Consider the following 25,810-nt stretch of genomic DNA (forward strand, 5'->3'; position numbering starts at 1 on the left):
AGAAGAGGGACATAAAGTCTGTCGTATCAAGAAATCCCTCTACGGCCTAAAACAATCGGGCCGTCAATGGTACAAGAAGTTACATCAAAGACTTTCGGAGATTGGAATGAAACCATTGAAGAGCGACCCCTGCTTATACGTTTTACGAGTCGCGGAAGATGTTATGATCATTGGAGTCTACGTAGACGATCTGATCCTTGCAAGCAACAACCCGGATTGGATGATTGATGTAAAGCTTGAACTTGGGAGAAAATTCGATATGAAGGACCTGGGGCCAATCCATCACTGTCTCGGAATGGAATTTCACCAAGATCTAAAACAAAATACCATCCGGATTTCCCAAGCGAAATATGCAGAAACGGTTCTGAAACGTTTCAACATGCAAGACTCCAAAGCAATAGCGACTCCAATGGATGCCAACAACAAGTTGCAAAATCCAGAACACCCAGCAGCAGAAGACATCAGTCGAATTCCGTATCATTCTCTGGTCGGCTCTCTCATGTACCTGGTAGTGTCATCACGACCGGATATGGCGTATTCAGTCAGCGCATTGAGCCAGTTCAATACAAGTTACGACGAAACTCATTGGATTGCCGGGAAAAGAGTTCTGAGATACCTGAAGGGAACTCTTCATCATGGGTTGCTTTATCGGAAGACCGGATTGCCAATCCAGGGTTTCGTTGATGCAGACTATGGAGGCTGTCCGAAAGATAGGAAATCATATACTGGATATGTTTTCAAACTAGCCGGCGCTGCAGTATCCTGGGAAGCCCGGAAACAGCGAACTGTTGCCTTGTCCAGTACAGAAGCAGAATATATGGCAATGTCCGACGCAACCAAAGAAGCCATATATCTCAAGGGACTTCTCAACGAATTTGGAGTATCAGTTCAGGCGATCGAGCTGTACAACGACAACCAGGGTCCCCAGAAACTCGTTCAGAATCCTGTTTTCCATGCCAGAACGAAGCGCATTGTATCCGGCACCACTTCATTCGAGACACCTACGACCAGGGACATATAGCCTTGCAGTATCTACCAACAGAGGAAATGCCAGCCGACATCTGTACAAAGAGCCTGTTCCATCCGAAGCACCTCTTCTGCGTCAAAGCCCTTGGACTGGAAATAATTAAATGACCACCCCCTGGATAGAAGATTGAAACCACCGATATTAAGAGGGACTGTTGTAAATTAGAGCATGGATGAAAAAAAACTAACAGGGATAAATCACGGCGGTAAAATGTTTGTTCGAAACGCACCCTCGCGGCCGAAATTATAAGAACCGGAAACATTCAATTTACCGATTCAATCACGGGGTCAAGTCGGTTGTTGTTTCGTCTGCTTTTTGTACCCACGTAATCGTAACCGGGAATGTTTGCTGTTCTCGCGGTTACGGCGAGCTCAGCCGCCGGCGGCTCGGGAATCGGGATTCCGCTGATACCTAGTCAAGGCTTAGAGTAGTTTTCAAGTCTACTATTATTCGCAGAGCTATTTTTCTGTTGAAATTAAAAAAAACTTATAATATTTAGTTGAAGACTTTAAATGACTCGATAAGTTTCGAAACTTTAGCTTTAAAACGTTGAATATAACGTATGCAAGTTACCAACCCTAACAAATCATACGAAGATTCTCAAACGTCTAAAGTTGGAATCGACATTTTTAAATTAACCCCTGTAACAAAATAGACGTTGGCCCGACTTCGTCCGACCGACGCAACACCGACAGACGCAAAAGGGTCGGTGAACATGCAGTTTGACCGTCGAAATGTCCTAGCCATGAAACGGTTGGCCAGACTCTTGCCCGACTGTATTTTGCCAACTCCGAAAACGTAACATTACCACCCCAAAAAAACATAGTTTTCCGACTGTATTCTGTACCACTTGCCAACAGATAAGAATCTTAATGGGCGTCTAAACCGACTATTAATGGTGTTCCTATCCGACTGCTAACGGTCGTCCGCCCGACTGTTAACTATAATCACGCCCGACTGCTAATGATCGTCTTGCCCGACTGCTAATGGTTGTCCGCCCGACTGTTAACTATAATCACGCCCGACTGCTAATGATCGTCTTGCCCGACTGCTAATGGTCGTATCGTCGGACTTATATCTGTTGACTCGCCCGACGTTTAACTGTCTTCTCGCCCGACCCTAAATATTCTTTTTGCCATACTGTAAATATCCTTTTTGTCCGACTGAAAATCGTCCTCTTATCCGACTGCAAACGATTGCCTTACCTGTCTCGTTATCACGCTGCGGGCAGCGAAGTTGGTTTTTCCTTAGGTCCCAAAAATTGTGAATTTTACACATATATAGATTTCAAGAACATAAAAATAGTTTTATTCCAAGGTCACTTTAGCATCTCACACATAGTCATATCACATCTTTTAACATAATGGTATCACTAAATGACCGTTTTTTGATCATGTGGGAAAAAATTGGAGGAAAATGAATTTTTTGTAAATGCAATATTTTGTTAGGACCAATGAATTAGAATACTAAATTTCATGTACAATATAGTTTAGGAACATTAATTACATGAAATACAAATAGTTTTGAGGAGTAACAATGACTTAAATATTTTGTTTGGACCAAATAACTTGAAAACTTGTTTTACTATTTAAACATTGAAGTTTGAAAACACTTCAACTTATATAGTTAAGGGATAATTAAATGACGAAAACACTTTCATATTATGCAGCTCAAAAGCTTTAAAGGGAGAGTTAATTCTGACATAAAGTGATATAACAGAGTCCATGTTCCAAAAAACGCCCAATGAATCCAGTTTATTTATAAATATAAAGGAATTTATAAATATAAAGGAATTTATAAAAACCACTTTTTGCTAGAATAGTCTATAATCCCTTAGGATACTTGGAAAAGTTCGTATTAAAAATACTCGTCTGAAAAGATAAAGTGAAGTCTCTATATACTTAATCAGTTAAAGAATCTTCACTGTCGAAACGCCTGCTTTCATCATTGGACGTTTGGCACTTTTCATAGTTCAAACCCTCATCTATGTTCCCTTTATCTTCAGGGTTTTCTTCTTCATTACTGTTTTCGTCGTCATCAATTCGTTCATCTGCATCAACACTATCACCATCTTGGGAAATTATCTTATTTTCTTTCTTTCTTCGATCCAGTCGACCCCCATCGCGGTCAGACTTATGTTTAAGCCATTTTTTAATGACACATTCAACATCATATTCCGTAGATCTTCTTAACTTCGGATTTGCCATTACTGCAGCTACAAGTAAATAAATTATTTTATCTCTCTGAATAAAAACAGGAATGTGATAAATACACATTCCAACAATATATAATTACTTTAAACTAAACTTACCAAAACCTTTCCGTTAATTTAATATTGTTTTTCAAAGTTTCAAAAGTTGACTTAAAAAGTCAAAATTTAAAAGTTTGAAAAACTATATAAAATGAACGAACAGATTTTGATAAGTTTTGTTATTGATTTTGATGTTATTTTAACAATCTTAATCGATTTAAAAATGGTTCTGAGATTATTTCTTTATCCCTTTATGATGAATAGTTGTTGAAGATTTATGCGCTTCACTAGCACTTAAAAATAATACTAACCATTGATTACATCTCTTAAAATTAATTTTGAATAGCCAATTTTTCCATTCGATCCCATCCAGTTCATTTGCAAAACTAAACCATGTTTGAAAGTTTTCGCCAAGGCCCTCCTTATAATATCATCCGGATACTTTCCACCCCAAGTTCTGATCATGGCAATCTTCAAATAATAAATTACACTCATTTCATGTCACAACCGTTTTTGAGTATTAATTGGGAAAGGATTTACTTACGGCTTTTTCTCTTTCTTCTTCACTTTGAAGGAGTTCTTCAATTTGTTCTAGCACTTGTATATCTGGAATTGGTAACTTTAAACGATTTGATGTAGTCGATGACGTTGTATTAAATCCAAAATTTTCCGAAAGAGCCTTTGACATTTGAGCAAACTTGGAATTTAAGTCGGTAAGCATAAGAACTACAGTTTTTTGAAATTTTTCTGTAATCCAAAATTTTTTATAAACCAAAAAAACAAAATATTTATAAAATCAATGAAGTAAAAAGCGTTCTCATTTTTACCTTGAGACATTATATTTCCAGTTAAACTGCAAGCTGTGTCGTCAATATTCATTGTACTATGATAAATAAATTAGAATAGGCTGTTGTAACTTGGCATTTTGAGAGTTATATTGCTTAAATTTTACTCATACTTCATTTGAGTGGATATACTTTCTGGGTTACTAGTCGATCCAATAAAACCATATTTTTGAGTTGATTCGCTATCTAAAGCTCGAGTTGATCCGCCTGATGCACCTATATGAGTTGAACCGCTAGGTAATCCTTTCCTGCCATTACGGAGTAATTCGCTTTCGCTTTCACCTTTTCGAAATGATTGGCTTTCACTTTTGCGAGACGATCCATTTAGACTTTTGCGAGATGAACCGATAATATCTTTGCAAGGTGATACGGTTATATCTTTGGAAAATGATCCGGTTATACCTTTGCGAGCTGATCCGGTTATACCTTTGCGAGCTGATCCGGTTATACCTTTGCGAGCTGATCCGGTTATACCTTTGCGAGGTGATCCGGTTATACCTTTGCGAGGTGATCCGACTAGACCTTTGCGAGGTGATCCGACTAGACCTTTGCGAGCTGATCCGGTTATACCTTTGCGAGCTGATCCGGTTATACCTTTGCGAGCTGATCCGACTAGACCTTTGCGAGGTGATCCGACTAGACGTTTGCGAGGTGATCCGACAAGACGTTTGCGAGGTGATCCGACAAGACGTTTGCGAGGTGATCCGACAAGACCTTTGCGAGGTGATCCGACAAGACCTTTGCGAGGTGATCCGACAAGACCTTTGCGTGTTGATCCGACAAGACCTTTGCGTGTTGATCCGACAAGACCTTTGCGTGTTGATCCGACAAGACCTTTGCGTGTTGATACGACTAGACCTTTGCGAGATGATCCACTACTAAATAAATGAGGCCCCGATTCGCTGACAACTGATTTAGTTGTTAATCGGTTAAATGACTTTGAGGTTGAAGCCCTATCTATGGGTTTATGAACCCATCCGCTAGCTCCATTCTTTTCAGTACTTCCGGTTTCATTTTCATCCACAATTTTTTTATTATTTATCCCAATACGGGGCTCTTGCTCGTCATTTTGTTTCTGCAAGTAATTTTCTGCATTATCGTTTAAGACGTCTTCAACTACGCCTATTTTTGAAGATGTTATATGCATTTCTCTTTGAGATGAGATTTTTTTATTTTTATTTTGCAAAGAAGTGTTAATAGCTTCCAGTTTTGTTCCTCCTATGTTGCTATTTAAGCTTAGAGGTTGCACGCTGAAAGGCAAATTCAGATCTTCGGACCTTCCCTCAGACGAATTGTTGTAAGTTGTATTTTCTTGTGATTTATTGTTGAAAGCCCCTGGGGATACATAGTTTTCATCCGAGCCATTTTGTGCACTGCTTTGAGTTTCTGTTTCTTGTAGTGAAACTGTAGGTGAATCTTTCACTAGAGATGACGAAACATTTTGAGGAAACTCAAATCTGGATTTTTCCGTTATAGCCGGTGGCAATATCTCAGATAGATCCCTTTCGACTAGATTAGTTGAATCCATACTCTGCCCTGACCTTAAAAAGGTTTTTTGACTAGTCTGTTTGTTTGGATTACTTTCCGGAAATGGAACAAATTCCGGTGGAGATGGAAACTTAATGACGGTAGAGCCCTTGGGTTTGAGAACCAAATCTGATAATATATTAGGAAAAAATTAGTACAACCTTTTAAGGGATACTTAAACCCAACCCAATATTTTCTTATTGAAAATTCATAAAATGAGTCTTTTTGAAACATGAATAATAAAAGAAATGAAGAAAATTTAGTACCTCAACAATTACAAAACATAAAAATGTTTTTGACAAATTGTAAAATTGTATTTATCCCCGATTCTCCAGAAAGTATATCAATTTAATCTCCTAATTGCTGTTCTCATTTTTAGTATTGAAATAAGATATTTTTATTTACCATTTGATATCTCCTTTTTTTTCTTAAACTTCTTTTTTCGTTGAGTCAGTTCATTATCAGAACGGCTCGATTCATCTCCATCTCCTCTGTCACTTTCTTCGTTGCTTAGATAGGCTGTATTTCTCTTTCTCTTTCGTTTTCCGTTTTCGATTTCACTTTGCAAATCCGATGTATCTTCCGCCCTCTTGCAAAGTTGCCTAGCTTTATTGTACGTCGCTTCAGAAGAAAAACATGGAATATGAAATTAATTACCATTTGAGACCGGGTAAATCGAAAAATAACTATACTTTTATGCGGTACCGCATTTAAGACTTGTTTACATAATAATAACGCATGCATTTTTTGCAAATGCTTTGAATTTTGAACTATTAGATGTCTTAATCTACCATTCACGTGCGTGTCAATGCAAATCGATCTTTGTAGTTAACCTCTCATTTAATTCTTTCTTCATCATCCCATTTAAGGGGTTCTTCACCGAAGATGAAGAGGCAGAGCATATTTTGCAATTTTCGGCGAAAAAATTTCGTCTACAGAGTATGCACGACTTTCTAACCAATGAAATCACCTCTCGTCATACCAGAGGGCGCTGCTGGTTGGTTGGCAAGTCACGCATGCTCTGGATATGAAAGTTTGCGCCGGAAATTTCAAAAAGGCTCCTCGTCTTCATACTCGGTGAAGGCCCCTTTAATAATCATTTACAATAAATTGAAACACTTTTAAATACTTACAGGCTTTAGATAGAATCTTTACGTTGAATGATTCCCAGTTCATTGAGGGAGGATGACAAGCAATTTGTAACTTAGATATTTCTCCGCGCTTAGATTTCATTGGCCATAAGCACTTGTTTTTGGCAACACACCAAGATGATGGCACAATATCAATAGCCCCAGGCTCATCGAGAAAACTAACTATTGCATACATCTGATTCAAGAAAGATTGAAATTTAACTTACATTGCTTAAATTAGATCTTAAAATCATCTTGTCATTAATAATTTTTTTAAACAAAGAATATACGCTTCTCTTTATTTAAAAAAAATACCAATGGTAGGTTCATTTTTCAACCACAGGCGCTTATTTTGAATTTGTAATATCAATGGGGTTTTAAATGTTAAAATCCAATCAAGCAGAAAAATGTTTAGTTAATTTTTGTTACTATCTAGGCATCATGCATCAAAGGAATCACGCTGAATAAATTATTCTCTATTGGCAACAGTAAACACTTCATCTTTAGACTTGAATAACTGTAAGTGCTAATTTGTTTTGAAAACCGCCCTATAAAAATACCTAATTTGGAAGATTCCAGGGGATAGTCAAAAAGGTCATTGACAAATTTACAAACACTTCCGCAAACAAATATTTCACTATCTAAATTTTTAAAAATCGCTTTTATAACCAATGTTTCACCAGATTCCAACAGAAAACAATTATCCCCGTTTGATACTGACACAACAAATTTTTGTGTATGAAGTTTTTTGAACGTTTCTACATTTGGAGGTAAAAATGGATAGTTGGCTTTAAAACGTTTCTTTAGACTTAGACCTTGCCTAATTTGGGATTTGGAAAATGATTTGGATTCTTCAATCCTTTTAATCAGTTGCTGAAGTGGTTTGTTCGGACTTCTTAAATGTTTTTTAATGAAATGCAAATGATTTTCGAATGGAAAGGCACTATAAGAATCTAGTGCTCCAAACATCTTTACATCCTGAACAATATGAGAAAGAGAATGGACATTCATTACAATGAACTCTAATCCATAAATTTCTTTTGACATGTTTATGAATATTTTCAGTAACTCTCCTGCATAATCGGCATATTGTTTGTGCAAAATTGGGTGTGCTAAAATATAAATTGCGCAGTGAAGCAACCGGAAATGTTTTAAAACATCATCTTTGAGTATGCCTATCAAAATTATTGGACCAGTATACAATAGAAACTGCCTAAGTTCTGTTGCTTTCCACAGTTTAATGTGCTTTACAGCTCGGGGTTTTCTCGCAAATTCATTTGGAACATACTGTCTACAGTTTAGGAGTTTCTCAGATAGACGTTCACATAAGTGGTTAGTTAATCTAACATTAAGTTTTCCGGTTAACCAACACTTGGCCATCCTTCTCATCACACCAAGGCAAACCAAATGCATGTAATCCAATGGAAACTGCCGAACCATGTTTACATTCAAGTCTATTAGGGGAGACATGTTACCAACTAAATGATGAAAATCATCATCTTGGATTCGAAATAATTCATTAGTACGAGGTGGCGTGCTAAATTCTTCATCAAAAAAAACAGTTCGGCGGAGATGTCTACTGCCTCTTATAGAACATTTGTCACATGAGTTGAAACCTGTGTGACCCTTTGTATTCTTAACAAAAGCCCGAGCAGGAGTGTCAAGAATAAAGGGCCCTTTAACATTGCAGATATATTTTTTATTTTCATATTCAAATCCGTTGACTTCTAAATTTTGTAAGTCAGTAATCAACGGCCTCAAAAATTCTTCTAGGTTACCAGGTTTAACTTCCCCGCAGAACACACCGACCACAAAAGGCTTACCTATCATCCCCTGAGAAAAACTAAAAACACTAGCTAATATGGGCCAAAAGTGTTTGGCATCACTATGGAAAATTGGAAGGCCATCTATATTTATGGCAAAAGATATTTCACGATCATAATGGGGATTTCCTTGTAAAAATGTTTTTAAACCTTGACTAAACCCGGCATGATAATATTCGCCGTTTTCTATATTTACTACCATAGCTGACCTTGGAGTCTTTAAAAGAGTACGTGCATCCTTTGGCAGTTCCATACCATTATCTCGCAACAACACCAGTAGGGCATTAATAGTAACGTGATTAACACTGTGATTTAATGCCCAGTTACGCAAGCCCGAACGAATGTCTAACAATTCCTCTTCCGATGAGCTACTCGAACTTTGCTCTGAATTTAAACTACTAGGGTCTGAACTATTGTCAATATCAGAACTTATTGAATGACGTGAACCACCAGAATTAGAAGTATCTCGATTGTAATCGTCACGATGAGAGTTACTCATATTTGAATCATTGGAACCTGGAATATTTTCCCCGCTAACACGAAGCGGACCTTCTGCATCCGAAGAACTTGACTGCGTAAACTCAGGGGTCGAACCCTCTAAAGACGGACTATTACTTCTTTTGGAGAAAGTGTTAGAGCTACTGCCCTGATTTTCGCTAATTGTGTCATTCAATGATACCTTATTAACATCATCAACTCGATCTAAAACACTCGCAAGATATCTAGCTCTCTTTCGACGTTTCTGCCTATCACTCAAATTATTCAACGACTTATAACTACCCCGTGGAGCTTGGCTATCATCCATTATCTAATAGCTGAACCAATAACCCAACTTAACAAACTAATTAATGCTTAAAACTGTAAACTCACCTAATGTATGTTGGTTAATCTTTTGAAATTCTATTTAAATACTTTCTTACCTTTATTAACAACACAGTTTCAAACCTAAAGAGAGAAATATAATATTTAGATTAATGGAGTCATAACTTACAGTTTAACTAGCTTAATTTTAGCAAAAGAGCAACATTCAAGTCCCCTCTGTAGAGGCACAGGCTTAAATACACTATCAAAATCAGTTCTTTCTTTGTCATTCTGTAGCAAAGGCTTAGCGAAATTATATACAAAGAACTCACCTCTTTACACAAAAGCGTTTGTACAATAAATGCTGAGTTTCATTAGGTCTCTCTTAAATACCTTTAGAATTTAGAGCTGCAGTTAAAGAAGTATCATTAAATTTAAGTTTAAAGGCGATAAACCCACGGGCCACAGCAGTATCAGGCTCTATCAGCGCAGTAAACACGAGACAAACGCGGAGCGAAGAAAGCGCGAGAAACGTTAAGAGTCGGCCGCGTAAGTGAGAGTGGGAGACCTTAACGTGGTAAAACCCGACACAATCAGCGCCGAGGATGAGACAGAGCTACCAGATTTTTTATGGATACCGCACAATCCAAAAAAATCCCGCACAAATAAAATAGGTTTTTCCGGGAAACCGCCAATAAAATTCCATGAAAAAACCACAATTATTTACATTTATATATAAAAGTTTTCTTCAATTAAATATATCTTGAGCAACGAACTCTATTGGCATATTTCTCTTTGTCTACTGAAATATAAATTCCAAAAAAGCCAAATTCGAGATGAAAACCGCCCATCCGGAAACTCTGGAGTGAGAATGGATCAAAATTCAAAATTTATTTATCAAAGACTATATAACATTTCTCCATGAGCAAATGGACTCACAAACTCTATATTTTATATGGTTTAATAACTTCCTGCTCAGTGCCGGAATAATTACACGGAGTTTTTACACCATTTATATTAACTAAGAATTTTTTTGTATATTTTTATTAAATACGTAAATGACTATTTTTATTTCCTCATCGTTTATACTACAACTTAATTTTTTATTTTTAAATAAACGACTTCTCGACCTTTTACCAACCTAAAAGCGGTACGACTAGCTACATTCAAAACGGCCGACTCCTTACCAACCCTTTAAAAATGATTTAGATTTAATCTAACTAAACGTAGTTCATAGCATTGTGTCAGGACGAGAATTAATTATTGGCGCGTTTTCAGATATTTTAAATATTTAGAAATGATTAATTTTCGTTAAGGTCAGACCACCCGCAATAGAGTCGGTAGGAAGTCGAACATTCCGACAGTTTGTTAATTCGAGAGTTAATCCAAACTGCATCTCGGTTGATAAGAATTGAGAAATCGATTGGAACTTAAAAACTTCTTGCGACTACGAACCGTAACATAAGCCGACCATTATTTCGAAGTACTGTTAGCCGACCTTATAACGGCGTAGTCAACTAATGTCGGCATTTAGTCGTTAGAGAACACTCAACGGACAGCCGACGATTCGACCAAAAACCGACGAAAATGCGGAGAGCTTGTGCTACTGGGGAAAGTTCCCGAGGTTACCACGAGATGGCAAAATTTCTATAAATCTACTTCCGAATTTGAATCGGTAAATGAGCTAAAAAAAATCGAAATCAAATCTGGCAGCCTTGTTGGTAACAAACGTGTTTCCCTCTTAGTAATGTAAAGTCTACGAGTTTGATTTATCCCTGTTAGTTTTTTTTCATCCATGATTAGAGATAGTACCGGTTGTTTTTTATCTATATCCAGATTCTATTTTCTATACTTGTGTTTTTTATGCATCGCGGTCATTCTTGTAATCTTTATTTTTCATCGCGATGCCTTAACTATATAACCGGATAACATTCCGATAACGTTTGTCAGTTCCCAGTTATCTGTTCTCAGATATCAGTTGTCAGTAGCGTTCCCGGAAATTAACTTAAATGTTTCAATTAAATTAATAAAGTGTTTTTAACCAATTAAACCCAGACTCGTTCATGCGTCAAACAACAACAGGTTATGGGCCCAGCACGCTTCCACTGCGCAGAGGTTTAGAAGTCATACGAAGTTCAACGCCGGGAAGATTATCCTGAAGGTGCGGAGTCAGAAGAAGAATGGCCGGAAATCACCTGGGACGAATCGAGACGTTAACGAAAGATAATTATGATACCTGGAAAATGCAAGTGGAAGCCCTGCTTCAAAAGAACGACCTCTGGGAGTACGTAGATGGAACTTCAACAAGGCCAACTCTGGTACGGGGAACGGAAGGCAACGCCCAGGCGGTTGCTACCTGGGACAGTAATGATCGAAAAGCAAGAGCGGACCTAATCTTGTCGATCAGTCCGTCGGAGTTGAAGCAAGTAAAGAATTGCAAGACCTCACGGGAAGTATGGCAGAAGCTCGAATCCATCTACCAGTCCAGTGAACCTGCCCGGAAAGCCACGCTGCTGAAGAAACTGACCCTCAAGAAAATGAAGGAGGGAGAAGATGTCCGGGATCACGTCCGAGAATTTTTCGATGCAGTAGACAATTTGGCTGACATGGGAGTAGCTGTAAACAACGACCTACTGGCCATTATGTTGTTATACAGTCTACCAGAATCGTACGAGAACTTCCGGTGTGCAATAGAGTCCAGGGATACGTTACCTGATCCAGAAGCCTTAAAAATAAAGATCCTGGAGGAATCGGACGCCAAAAACTCCAGGGAAGACGAACCCGTGCAGAATGCGATGTTGGGCAGTAACCACTTTTCCCGGACAGCTGCAGAAAGGGGTAGAGGAAGAGGTTCATGTGGACGAGGAAGCACGACCTTTAAGTACAAGTGTCATGGATGCAGGAAACCCGGCCACAAGGTAGCCGATTGCCCCGACAGAAACAATGGTTCAGGCATAAGAACCAGAAAGAAAGAAAACGCCCATCATATCCTGGCAGAAAATTTGGCCGAGGAAGAATTCGCATTGCACCTGAAGTCTGATCAAGATTCCTGGTGCCTGGACGGCGGAGCCACCTCACATATGACTTCCAAGAGAGACTGCTTCAATGATTACGAAGAGACCACGAAATCTTTAAACCTGGCCACTACAGAGTCAACGAAGATACGAGGTGTTGGCGAAGTAAAAGTACCCGCAACGAATGGCAGCGACAATCGAATTCTTCGCCTGGAACGAGCCCTTCATGTCCCGGATTTAAGAACAAATCTCCTATCCATTGCCAAGATGACAGACAAAGGACATGAGGTCACATTCAAGAAGTCGCAGCCCTGGATTAAAACGGCAACCGGGGAAGTGATTGCAGTTGCTGACAGAGTTGGAGACCTTTATTTCCTGAGAAAGGCTGAAGAAACTGTCCATGCAGTGCAAGCGGAAATAAAGCCTAGAAGCAACCTGGAGAACTGGCATTTCCTACTCGGTCATTTGAACGAGAGAAGTTTAAAGGAAATGGCCCAGAAGAATTTGGCTACGGGACTCAACATTGAAAAAGATGGGAGCCTGGGAATCTGCCAAATCTGTATCAAAGGAAAGCAATCGAAGGAGCCGTTCCTGAAAAACAAAGATAGCCGAACCTCGCATGTCCTGGAAATAGTACACTCTGACGTATGCGGGCCGATGAGAGTAACGTCGATGAGCGGAGCCAAGTACATCGTCCTTTTCGCTGATGATTATTCCCGGTGGAGTGAAGTCAGTTTTTTAAAACACAAGAGCGAAATGTTGAAATCCTTCAAAGAATTCAAGCATCGAGCTGAAGTGGAAACCGGGAGAAAAATCAAGATATTGCAGTCCGATAACGGAACCGAATACTGCAACAATGAATTCGACAGATTCCTGAAAGACTCTGGGATAAAAAGAAGACTCACCGTTCCATACACCCCGGAACAGAATGGCATTGCTGAAAGAAAGAACAGAACACTCCTGGATATGGCCCGATGTATGATGATACAAGCGCAACTTCCACCATCATTCTGGGCAGAAGCGATGGCCACGGCTAATTACATTCGAAACCGTTGTCCTTCCCGGAGCATAAATGGAGAAGTACCATTTACCAGATGGACCGGAAAGAAGCCATCCCTGCAACATTTGAAGATTTTCGGCGACAAAGCTTTGCTGTTGGACGAAAATAATAGTAAGGGGAAGTTTGCAGCCAGGAGCAAAGAATGCGTTTTCATCGGCTATTCTCAAGTCTGGAAGGCCTATCGACTCTGGGTTCCGTCCGAGAAGCAAATTTACCGAAGTCGAAATGTCAAGTTCCAGGGAGAATTTAATAAACAAGGCGGATATGATGATTTCGTCACTCCAGAAGTCAACCTGAAATACGGAAGCAAAGCTAAAGGCGAAATCGAAGTCCCGGCCACTACACACGCTGCAAAACCGTCAGGCAGAGAAGAATTCAAAGAAGTCAAAAAGGAGTTCAAAGATGAAACCCCGGAAGAATCTAATGACCAGGAATACGAGGACATCTTCGAAGAGCCCTCAGAAACCCTCATTCTGAAGAAAGGTCCCGGAAGACCGAAGAAAATAAGAACTGGTGTACCCGGACGACCGAAGAAATCGTTCAACATGATTCCGAGCGTCTCAGAAGAGGCTACTGACGAGCAAGAAACCCTGTCCGATGAGTCAGCAAACCTAGCTATCTTATCAGAACCTTTGTCCATGAAGCAAGCCCTGGCTTCTCCGTACGCAAACGATTGGAGGAAAGCAGTAACGGAAGAGTTCGTTTCGCTTATCAAGTGCGAAACCTGGGACATCGTTGACTGTCCGGATATGACGTCTAGTCTTCCGAACGAAGTACTTACCCAGCGGAGAAGTAGAGAAAAGGAAAGCCAGGCTCGTAGCGAAAGGTTTTGCCCAGAGACCAGGGATCGACTACCAAGAGACGTTCGCACCCGTCATTAGATCCAGCTCCATAAGACTGCTTATGGCCCTTGCTGTGCAAATCGGTTTGGAAGTCCACCAAATGGATGTCGTCACGGCCTATCTTAATGGCGAACTCGAGGAAGAAATATGTATGGTCGTCCCGGAAGGACTAACAGAATCTCTCGAAGAAATCGTCAAGTCAACCCGGTTCGACAAGTCAATCATTGCCAGAGCAAAGAAATGGACCAGCGACCTGGAAGAAGAGGGACATAAAGTCTGTCGTATCAAGAAATCCCTCTACGGCCTAAAACAATCGGGCCGTCAATGGTACAAGAAGTTACATCAAAGACTTTCGGAGATTGGAATGAAACCATTGAAGATCGACCCCTGCTTATACGTTTTACGAGTCGCGGAAGATGTTATGATCATTGGAGTCTACGTAGACGATCTGATCCTTGCAAGCAACAACCCGGCTTGGATGATTGATATAAAGCTTGAACTTGGGAGAAAATTCGATATGAAGGACCTGGGCCCAATCCATCACTGTCTCGGAATGGAATTTCACCAAGATCTAAAACAAAATACCATCCGGATTTCCCAAGCGAAATATGCAGAAACGGTTCTGAAACGTTTCAACATGCAAGACTCCAAAGCAATAGCGACTCCAATGGATGCCAACAACAAGTTGCAAAATCCAGAACACCCAGCAGCAGAAGACATCAGTCGAATTCCGTATCAATCTCTGGTCGGCTCTCTCATGTACCTGGTAGTGTCATCACGACCGGATATGGCGTATTCAGTCAGCGCATTGAGCCAGTTCAATACAAGTTATGACGAAACTCATTGGATTGCCGGGAAAAGAGTTCTGAGATACCTAAAGGGAACTCTTCATCATGGGTTGCTTTATCGGAAGACCGGATTGCCAATCCAGGGTTTCGTTGATGCAGACTATGGAGGCTGTCCGAAAGATAGGAAATCATATACTGGATATGTTTTCAAACTAGCCGGCGCTGCAGTATCCTGGGAAGCCCGGAAACAGCGAACTGTTGCCTTGTCCAGTACAGAAGCAGAATATATGGCAACGTCCGACGCAACCAAAGAAGCCATATATCTCAAGGGACTTCTCAACGAACTTGGAGTATCAGTTCAGGCGATCGAGCTGTACAACGACAACCAGGGTGCCCAGAAACTCGTTCAGAATCCTGTTTTCCATGCCTGAACGAAGCACATTGATATCCGGCACCACTTCATTCGAGACACCTACGACCAGGGACATATAGCCTTGCGGTATCTACCAACAGAGGAAATGCCAGCCGACATCTGTACAAAGAGCCTGTTCCGTCCGAAGCACCTCTTCTGCGTCAAAGCCCTTGGACTGGAAATAATTAAATGACCACCCCCTGGATAGAAGATTGAAACCACCGATATTAAGAGGGACTGTTGTAAATTAGAGATAGTACCGGTTGTTTTTTATCTATATCCAGATTCTATTTTCTATACTTGTGTTTTTTATGCATCGCGGTCATTCTTGTAATCTTTATTTTTTATCGCGATGCCTTAACTATATAACCGGATAACATTCCGATAACGTTTGTCAGTTCCCAGTTATCTGTTCTCTGATATCAGTTATCAGTAGCGTTCCCGGAAATTAACTTAAATGTTTCAATTAAATTAATAAAGTGTTTTAACCAATTAAACCCAGAGTCGTTCTTACGTCAAACAACAACAGATAGCTTCCGTTTACAATTAATGAGAAATGAACCCAAGATCCCATTGGAATACACAATGCGGGAAAAATTACTTTTCCGAACGAGACCACGCGGTATTACCTTCGGAATTCTTTAGAGCGACATTTTCAAATGTCTCCGAGTCGGACACCGAACTGTTCTTTTCAGCTTCAATCGGAACTTCGGGTACATCGATTTCCATCGAGACGGAGGTCAATTCTGATAGTTCATTTGGGTTACGTTCTAGTTTAGGTACACGCACTGGCACACTCAATCACACCGAATCAGCAAACTCCCGATTTGGCAAGGACAGTTTCTCAGTTTGATTTTGTCTACTATCAGTTTTCTTTGCTTCTGTCAAACTGATTCCGGACTGGTTGTCATCATGATCGTTTTCTAGGGAATCGCTTTCGACATCTGCCTCGAGAGAAAGATCCAAATGTTTTTCGACTTCAACATTCAATTCCGGAACACGAAATTTCAGTGACCGAGTTGTAATATCCTTTGTTGAGTCACTTTGCGATTTACGATAAGAATCGTTAACGTTAATATTGTTCTCGAGAGGTTCACGTGGCGAATCGCTTTCCGTCGTTGAGTCGGGAGACATTTCGACTTGGCTTTTGACCTCGAGGTCAGGTGAAGGGGCGCAAAGAGGCAAACTGTCACTGTATTTCATTTTAGCGACACTTACATTCAGCCCCATTTTTTCAGCCTTTTTCAAGGGAATTTTAGTTTCGGTTTTTGTATCGCCAACCTCCGCAACGCATTGAGGCTCAGAAACAGATGGTGATTTTGGAATAATATCTTCTTTACCCAGCATGCCTTGGACATTGACAGCTTCGGCATTTCGCAATGAGCCTATTTAATGAAAAACATTAAAATTAATAAGTGTCTTATTAAGTGAGAACTACATCAGGTTGGGTAAGCGTTGCTATAATGCCACATGATGTCTTTGGCAATTAGTTAGAATTTTAAACAATACATTACACGGACCATGTCCCTTACCAGCAATAGGCGGCGTCAATTAGAAGCATGATTAACATCAGTGAAGCAATCGAAATTTACGTACCATTACCAGATTTCTTGAGTTCATTGGCCTCCGTGTCAAGTAGATTTTGGGAAATGTCGTTGATTATCTCAGCAGCTGTACTTGGAAAACTATTCAAATAAAAACAGTACCGTTTTCAATATAAATAAAAGATTCTAAAAATTTACGAGAGATTGCCATGTTTAGTCTATATCTATATAAATCAAAGTCCTGACTGACTGACTGACTGACAGACTGATAATCAACGCCCAGCCCAAACCGCTTGCCCTAGAAGGCTGAAAATTTGCAGGAACGTTACTCATAAGTAGTAGGCGCGTACTAGAAAGATTTTTCCAATCCGCCGCCTTATAAAAAATTGGCGCTCAGAAATGTAAAAACTTTTCTCTATGCAACAAAGTCCGCGCGTTTCAACCGATTTCACAGATATTTAGTACACGGGTTTCCTTTAACCTATACATAGACTGAATGGTCTTTTGGGTTCAATTTGTTGCCATCATTTTAAATGGCGGCCAAAAACTAAAAAACCCTTCTTTATGGAATAATGTCCGCGTGAAAAGTAATTAAAAATGCATCCCGACGGGCTGACGGGCAACGCCAAGTGCCTTCGCTCCCAGGGTGCTACAAAAATATTAGTCATCAGTAAAATCTACCCTTTCTTTATAACTTTTTGGTGGAAGTTCTTATTACACGCGAGCGACGCCGCGGGTAACAGCTAGTTTTAATATAAACGGACGGTTATAGCGACAATAGTCTTGCCATTATCGACTAAACATCCAAAATACCCAAGTCGCCCCTTTAAATACCTTTGAATTTCCTCTTTTGGTTGTTGCTGCATCACAATTGAAAGGGTTACTTCCTGGCCATTAATTCCAGAATCATTTTCATCGGGTTCAGTTTTCACATCATTAGCTAATTGATGTATTCCACTTTTCTCCTATTTTCTAATTAATTAACAATAATTGAACTCTCATTCTTAACCCGATTCTCTTTTCTAAAGACTATGAAAATAAAGAATGTATTCCATACCATCGGTTGACCTTTGATTCTCCTTTCCAGCTCTTTAATGACCCAATTAAGTCTTTCAATTTCGTGTAATTGCTTATTTATCATTAATGTTGTTTTCTCTCTCTCTTTTTCCATGTTTGAAATTAAAACATTACACTAAACAAAGAAAGATTCCATTACAACCCTCGAGTTAATATTCCCGGGACTTTCTTTGGCCGAACGTATTTTAAAGGGAAGAAGGGGGATCAGCAACAAAGCTCCTCGTTGGGTTTCTTTGTTAATAAAGAGGGACATGTTACCAATATACCCTGAGAGTGAGATGAGAGACAATCCTGATAGGTATTGTCACCAATACACTATGTTACCAAGGACCGATATTTCGGCAAAAATTCCACATGGCTTATAGTGACAATATTTTTACATGTTTGACTTCCACTGAGTTCTAGGATCTTACCAAACTAAATAGTTTTCGGGTGCGCCATCTGGTAGACAAGTTAGCCCCCTAGTAGGTTTAAGTGTAATTTGACGTTTGTAATGTCTTAATAGTCTCATTCTTATAGTAGGTTAAAAATTTCATTGGTAAATATCTCTTAACATTGGAGATGCGGAGAAAAAACTCTAGAAAATTGCCGAAAATGAGTCACTTTTGATCAATGATTACTCTTAAACGCGCGAGTGAATTGCGGCGCGCTTTTCTTTAGAATGTAGTGCAAATATCATACTATAGAAATAACTAGTAGGATATTTGCGGTTTTGTCTGGTCTTTTAACAGTTGGTGTTCCGAAGCCTAAAAAAAGGAGGAAAGAAATATGCAAAAAGTGGAACGGCGCACTTACAAATCATACAGCACCTTTATGCAACCTATAAGTGAAACATTTAAATTCATGATGAAACAGAATATGTTTATTAAATTTAGAGTACATGTTGGTATGATAAGACTACATTCCCGGACCCAGCAATCCCACAGAAACTATAAACTGCCGATTTCGATTGTATCAGTTTGAACACCGAGTGCAAGACTGATATCAATAAACTGATTGCGAGTAAACTGTTATAGTCTTATCACACCAATATGTACTAGAAGTTTTAAAAATATATTCTTTTTCATCTTGAATTATAGTGTTGCCCTTTTCGTTGGCATAAAGGTGCTGTATATTCTGTAAGTGCGTCGCTTAACGTTTTGCATATTTCGTTCCTCTTTTTTAAGACTTTGGAACATTAACTGTTAAAAGACCAGCCAAAACCGCAAATATCATTCTGGGCATTTTTATAGTATAATATTTGCACTATATTTTAATGAAAAGCGCGTCGCAATTTAAAGGGATACTTTCTTTTAATTTCATTGCAATAAATCCCTATAAGGTTAATTTATTTCGATAGATAGACAAATAAGGATTCTGAAAATATATATGTTTTTATATTTTAGTTTAATTAATGATTTTTAAATTACGATTAAAAGATCCAAAATGCTCTTGTTTCGCGATCATCAGGGCACCTGGTGACACAGAGCCGAACCACCGAAAAACGTTACTAGTTCGTCTCTACCAATTTCTCCGTAGTGTTTTTCCTACTGGTAGGGGGATTCATTCTGTGAGCGCAGTATGATACAGATTGACGGGAATTGGTATTGCTGCACACCAAATTCTTCTACTTCAGAAGAACTGCCCTCAGATTCGTTTATTATAAATTGTTCCGAATTTTCTGAATCCAAAGAATCAGAGTTCGAACTTTCATCCTCAGATTCAGGACCGGAATGATCAGAAATACTTTCTCGTCTGACATTCTTAAGCAGACGACGATTCACCAGGCAAGCTGACCTAGATTCTCGTTCCTACTACTTTTTACTCCTTAAACGACAGTTTTCATTCCAACTACTACCAACCAATCAGAGGCCGAACTTTACCTACGTAGGTAATGGGTTGAAAATGGTGGCCGATTTTAAATCTGGCGTTCAAAATTTCAATTTTTATTCACGTTTATTTTAATTAATAAATTTTTCTCGCGATTTCTACTGACCCCCATGTTTTTAGGGGTGGTTAATTTATAGAAAACCAATGTTAGTGTGACCAACTCAGATAAAGCCGATTCTATCCCTTTAAGTGCGCGTTTAAGAGTAATCATTGATCAAAAATGACCCATTTTGCGCAATTTTCAATAGTTTTTTCGCTGTGTATTAAATAATAAATTTTATTTACTAATGGAACTTTTAACATACCATAAGAATGAATCTCTTTACACATTACAAACGTCATATCACACTTAAAACTACCAGGAGCCTAACTTGGCCACCAGATGGCGCACCCAAAAATTATTTATTTTGGCAAGGTCCTAGATTTCAGTGGGAGTCAAAAATGTATCAAAATTGTCATTATGAGCCTTGTGGAATTTTTGCCAAAATATCGGTCCTTTGAGGTTCTACTTTAAGGGACACAATAAAAAATTGGGTTTGATCCTAAAAGGGTCTCTTGTTTTTAAGCTTAATTTCACATTTTTAAAAATTTTCCCCTATGCTTTGAAAAATACCTCGGCTTCCAGTTTGCTGATTCGATCATCCTTGGCTTTTAGTTTATTGATCAGATCATCTTTGCTTAAGTGATCGTAGTTGCGATTTTCCTCATCTTTCATTTCCTAAAAACCAAGTTTCCGTAATTTTCTATTTGCCTCAAACAGGGAATATCTGAATAATTTCGGAAATACCTCTTTAATCGCCACCCTTTGAAGATTTACTAAACTCATTTCGGAACTTAGTAAAGGGAGTTTGTGAAATTGTAAATCTTTCCTAAAGTAAAATATTTATTCAAACTGAAGGTGTACCAAAAACGAACAAATAACAAGAAAGCGTTCCCCATACATTGTAGATTTCCCTATCAAAGCTTAAAGAAAAATGGATGGCAAAGCTAAAATAGTTCATACGAGGGGTCCGACATTCGCAAAAACGCGTACAGGATTTCGTGATTTCGGGAAAAATTTCGTGATTTCACGATACCGCCAAAATAATTCAGTGTTTCTTTTTAAATTTCGCGGTTTCGGCAAAAATTTGATTTCGCGATTGATTTCGGGATTTCTTCAAAGATTTCGGAATTGTCTCTTTGATTTCGAAATTTCGTGATTTCTTCAAATATTTCGAAATTTCGTGATTTCTTCAAAGATTTCGAAATTTTGGGAGAAAGATTTCGCGAATTTGCCAGAACCGTACGGGATTTCGACTAAATGTCGGACCCCTCGTTGTCACATGCTAATAGCGCAGTTTTGTTCAAAACTAGGGAATTCCTCAAGCCCAATTTAAGAATACAACTACAATGAGCTTCTTATAAATTATTTACTCTGCTAGTATTTTCAATTTTTGAAATAGCAAGAAAGACCCATTTCTTTCCAAGGTGTAACAGATTCATGTCTTATTTACATCCAAGTTGCATTATATTCATGACTTACCAGCTTAAACATTCGACCATAACACGACAGTCTTTCACTAAATCCATCATACTTGGTAAAACTTCCCTGTTAAGATAACGTTTATTTATTATTACTTGGTACAGTACAGGTCTGAAAGCCCGTATGCCCTATTGACCACAATCATAGCTGTCCGCGCTCACTTCATTTCAGTGAGCCCGAGCGCAGATTGAGCGGTAAAATAGTAGTATAACGCCTCCACGGATTTTTAAAAGTTTATAGTCGTTTCCTATAGTAAACGAGGTGGGGAACACGATGCCCTCAAAATTTTTCACCGCAAATGATTATGAAGTTTTTTTTTTTTTTTTTATGAAAATTGCAATATTTTGGAAAAGGACAAATCTAATAGAAACTGAACCTAACCTAAAACTAACCTAACCTAACATAACTGTAATGTTTTGGAAAAGGCATATTATTTGAGAAGTGAGTGAAGCTAAACATGAATATTTTGGAATCATAGTTAAATGATTCATAAAATATTACTAACCTAACCTAACCTAACAGTAATGTTTTGGAAAAGGCATATTATTTGAGAAGTCCATGAAGCTAATCATGAATATTTTGGAAAAGGCGTACCATAGTTAAATGATTTATAAAATATGATTTATAAAATATTACTAACCTAACTTAACCAACTCAAACCTAACCTAACATAACAGTAATGTTTTGGAAAAGGCATATTATTTGAGAAGTGAATGAAGCTAAACATGAATATTTTGGAAAAGGCGTACCATAGTTAAATGATTCATAAAATATTACTAACCTAACCAAACCTAACCTAAACCTAACCTAAACCTAACCTAACCTAACCAAACCTAACCTAACCTAACCTAACCTAACCTAAACCTAACCTAAACCTAACCTAAACCTAACCTAAACCTAACCTAAACCTAACCTAAACCTAACCTAAACCTAACCTAAACCTAACCTAACCTAACCTAACCTAACCTAACCTAACCTAAACCTAACCTAACCTAACCTAACCTAAACCTAACCTAACCTAACCTAACCTAACCTAACCTAACCTAACCTAACCTAAAACTAACCTAACCTAACCTGAACCTAAAATATCCCAAACATAATCTAAACAAGTGTATGCGCCCCAAATATCAAATATAAAAACAACCATAAGTAATATGTGCTACCTTTTTTTTTTTTTTTTTTTTTAAAAAAAAATCATTTGCGGTGAAAAATTTTGACGGCATCGTGTTCCCCACCTCGTTTACTATAGGAATCGACTATAAACTTTTAAAAATCCGTGGAGGCGTTATACTACCATTTGGCCGATTGAGCGAGGCTATTCAAAATGACAAATAAGTTCAGAGCCCGAGCCGAGCCTGAAATTTTATGAAAAACATTTCTGAGGTTGAGCCCGGGCTCACGATACGTCACAAAGTGAGCCTGAAGGTTCAACGGTAAAATTAACGAGAGCCCTGTTACAAATTTTATGCCTTTCTTGAGCTCGAGCGAGGTGAATTCAAAACTACGAGCCCGATCATTTTGAAAGCAAGTTCACTTGAGCTAGCTAAATTGACTGAGCCAGAGCTCCAGGAGAGCCCGCGAAAGATATTAGAGCGAGGTTGGGCTCGAGGCTTCGAGCAGAACCCGTCAAAATTATGCGAATGAACCCGAGCCGAGCTCATTTACAAAAACTAAGCTTGAGCTCATATTGAGCACTAAGGAAAAATTGTTTCAATTTTGAGCCCGAGCCAAGGTGAGCTCGCTGTGAATATTTATACGACGATGCCGCCATCAATAGTGAGAAAATGTTTTTAGTAGGATAGTAGTAACAAGTTGCGAAACCAAAATAAACCTTTCCTAGTCGAGACGCAATTAAGAGGTTTTTCTTAAATAGTTAAATATACTTGATATTAATTATTTTAATCGTCATTAATTGACCTTAATTCTAGTTAAATCGTTTTAAGAAACTTTATTCCTAAAATCATTTTAAATATAGCTATTGTTGAAATTTCAATTCAAGCGTATGCCTATCTAACAATTTTTGGAAATTAAGGGTAAATAAAGCGATTAATTCACAGTAAATGGCAAGAAAACCCGCAATGGCGTGAACCACCACTTTGGTGGAAGCCCTGCCATTGGGAGGCTAGAAGTTTCTCGTAACCCTAGCCGATCGCCGCGTTCATCTTAAACCTAATGACGATGGTGAAGTAGAAGCCAAAAATGCTTTCTGCGAACACGTTTGCTCAGATTTGCCCACTGCGAACGCGGTGACAGACAGACTCACACAGAGTCACCTCTCCGTGACGTCATCGTCACTCGGAGAGGTAAAACAAGATATGCCCCAAGGCATATTAACGCTTTTTGCAGTGTGATATTGTCTTTAACAAAACCCGAAATAAGGGATACCAATACGCAAAGGCGTGGAAAAGTATAGGAAAAAAATAGAGATAGCTTAACAACAATCGTAGCGGCGCAGACGTTGAGTATCCGCATCCCACACCTGCGACCTCAGTTCTAATCCCGCTACCTCCGAGGGTCCGCATTTTCTCGTCGAAAATACGATCGAATTTAGTATAGATGTCGCTAGTGCGGTGGAGAATCAAATTCCGGCGAGCTCTGGCGCGTAATTTAAATTTACGAATATGTACGCGAACGCGAAACAGCCAGCCGTCCAGCCAGCCAGCCAGCTAGCCTGCTTCCAGGGGTCTCCGTATAAAGCTTTTAGCTATGGGCAAAAAGCTTAAAAAGTAGTATTTTACCTAGACTGAAAATCTAAACCGATGACGGAGAAAATACTATGGATAGCTACATTTTGACTACTCCCGATCGCCCCGATTCTCTAATAAAAAAGAAAAATAAGAGACCCATGTAATTATCCCTGGTTTCATTTTGCATGTTCATTCTGTACTGGCCTCTCAAGTACGACACTAAGGACCCCTAATTAAAAGGCCAATATATTGCTCCCCATTTCATTTTGCTTGTTTATTCACGAAGGGCTAAGTATGCGCCTCTATTCACGGCAGAAATACAGTAAAATTGCAATATTTTGGAAAAGGCGGCAATTTATGAGGCTGATCAGAACAAAAACGGGGGCACATTTACATACGATTAGTCGGCAAAATGTAGCAAATCATACTATTTTCTCCATTACAGGTTTTGCTTTTCCCGTAGGGGGAATACTACTATCCTACTAATCAATTTCCTACTATCGAAAACGGCTTTAAAAAAGGAATGAGCCCCACTATTTTACAAAAGCATATAACATACGTAACATTTTGATAATAATAAAATTATAGCCATAAACAAAGATTTAGCGTTTTGTTTAGCGTTACCAAAGGGCGTTTCCTATCAGTTTTATATAAATTCTTACCAGTCAGGGATAATATGAACGTTTCAATTTTACAGTAAGGAGGAACCGTCACCTTAAAAAAGAGGGAACTGCATGTTCATTCGACTCGTCAATCTTCAGCAGACGACACGACATCACATTCACAGTCTATAGTTCAAATTGTTCGCAGAAGCAGTGCCGTCATAATTCGCTACGGCCGCTTGAAGACTCACCTACTAACTTGGTCCGTGAGTTTTATTTGAGACAGCAATAGCGTCATTTATATAAAACGGAGCCTACGTTAATTATAAAAAAACGTCTTGATTTGGACCAAGACCGAAAAAACAAACGATATGTGTGAGGTTTATCAATTGGCTGAAGTTTCAGATATTGAAATTTTTTTTAGTTATTTTTATCCATTTAATCCTTAAAAAATATTAAATTCAATCAACTGATTTTACTGTTAATCGATCTATTCCCTCTAAATTAATTGAAAAAATTACATATCTACGCTTTTTCAAGAACAATTACATTTTCCGAAAACATTTTATCATGAAATTAATTATTTTCAAGGGAGTACGTGTTGAGAGCTCAGTATTGAATATTTGAAACACTCTGTCTAAAAAGACCAAGCGAACTTTGACATAATTCGAAAGGAAAATGTAAATTTTTAAAAGTCGATTCCAAACCACCCTGCACGAATTCATACATTTAATTTCGTATATCGAAATGCTACATTTCTAATGTCGCGACTATGAAGGAAAGGTTGCACTGCAATTTCCCTCTTCGTACTTTAGAGTTTTATAACGTCACCACCCCTTTCTACATTGTTGGCGTTACTTGTACACCGGTAACGTATTACGCATAATCATTTTAGCACGCGTAAATACCATTTCGGAAAACACACAGTGGCGAGGCCACCATTGGGTATTATCCCTCGCACCAAGGGTCACCGCCAGACGGTAACAAAG

At 38.8% G+C, this 25,810-nt stretch overlaps 3 protein-coding genes and 2 long non-coding RNA genes across 8 annotated transcripts in view; 2 read left to right on the top strand and 3 right to left on the bottom strand.

The window, feature by feature from the left end:
- The window catches only part of LOC149629068 (uncharacterized), a 28,925-nt gene extending 12,526 nt beyond the window's left edge, over positions 1-16,399 (bottom strand). The window contains exon 1 of the mRNA XM_089851463.1: positions 16,150-16,399. Within this exon, the coding sequence (XP_089707589.1) occupies positions 16,150-16,249 (100 nt within the window). The 5' untranslated portion in view covers positions 16,250-16,399. The remainder of the gene's footprint in view (positions 1-16,149) is intronic.
- The window catches only part of LOC149629062 (uncharacterized), a 198,082-nt gene extending 172,983 nt beyond the window's left edge, over positions 1-25,099 (bottom strand). Inside the window, exons 1-7 of one of the 2 annotated variants that reach the window (XM_089851455.1) lie at positions 24,882-25,099; positions 21,533-21,598; positions 20,798-20,879; positions 20,624-20,728; positions 18,122-18,256; positions 17,899-18,029; positions 17,117-17,205 (exon numbers count right to left, since the gene is read on the bottom strand). In XM_089851455.1, coding sequence (XP_089707581.1) covers positions 17,117-17,205; positions 17,899-18,029; positions 18,122-18,256; positions 20,624-20,728; positions 20,798-20,879; positions 21,533-21,582 — 592 coding nt within the window. In that variant the 5' untranslated portion in view covers positions 21,583-21,598; positions 24,882-25,099. Of the gene's footprint in view, positions 1-17,116; positions 17,206-17,898; positions 18,030-18,121; positions 18,257-20,623; positions 20,729-20,797; positions 20,880-21,532; positions 22,325-24,881 lie in introns of those variants that run through there. The other variant, XM_089851454.1, reaches the window with a different exon arrangement.
- On the top strand, positions 1,656-2,833 carry LOC149629069 (uncharacterized). Its single transcript, XR_016374351.1, has 2 exons — positions 1,656-1,825; positions 1,888-2,833. It is a non-coding gene; the product is annotated as an uncharacterized LOC149629069 (long non-coding RNA).
- LOC149629070 (uncharacterized) lies at positions 2,309-10,986 on the bottom strand. 3 transcript variants are annotated; one of them, XM_089851444.1, is made up of 10 exons: positions 9,737-10,986; positions 9,524-9,548; positions 6,784-6,976; positions 6,056-6,271; positions 4,406-5,779; positions 4,237-4,339; positions 4,106-4,161; positions 3,823-4,025; positions 3,590-3,749; positions 2,309-3,242 (listed from the first exon to the last, which is right to left on the bottom strand). In XM_089851444.1, the coding sequence occupies exons 3-10, from the start codon at positions 6,974-6,976 to the stop codon at positions 2,929-2,931; spliced, it is 2,619 nt and encodes an 872-aa protein (XP_089707570.1). In that variant the 5' UTR covers positions 9,524-9,548; positions 9,737-10,986; the 3' UTR covers positions 2,309-2,928. The 3 variants fall into 3 exon arrangements, with proteins under 3 accessions (XP_089707570.1, XP_089707569.1, XP_089707568.1); XM_089851443.1 differs by having other exon boundaries at positions 4,237-5,779; positions 9,737-9,797; positions 9,864-10,984; XM_089851442.1 differs by having other exon boundaries at positions 4,237-5,779; positions 9,737-10,984.
- LOC149629071 (uncharacterized) lies at positions 6,974-8,630 on the top strand. Its single transcript, XR_016374346.1, has 2 exons — positions 6,974-8,516; positions 8,579-8,630. It is a non-coding gene; the product is annotated as an uncharacterized LOC149629071 (long non-coding RNA).
- Positions 25,100-25,810: the final 711 nt, after the last annotated feature.

The sequence above is a fragment of the Phalangium opilio genome, unplaced genomic scaffold, assembly GCF_054372755.1.
Source record: "Phalangium opilio isolate 3A_F unplaced genomic scaffold, DU_Popi_V2 ptg000105l_1, whole genome shotgun sequence".
Lineage (NCBI taxonomy): Eukaryota > Metazoa > Arthropoda > Arachnida > Opiliones > Phalangiidae > Phalangium > Phalangium opilio.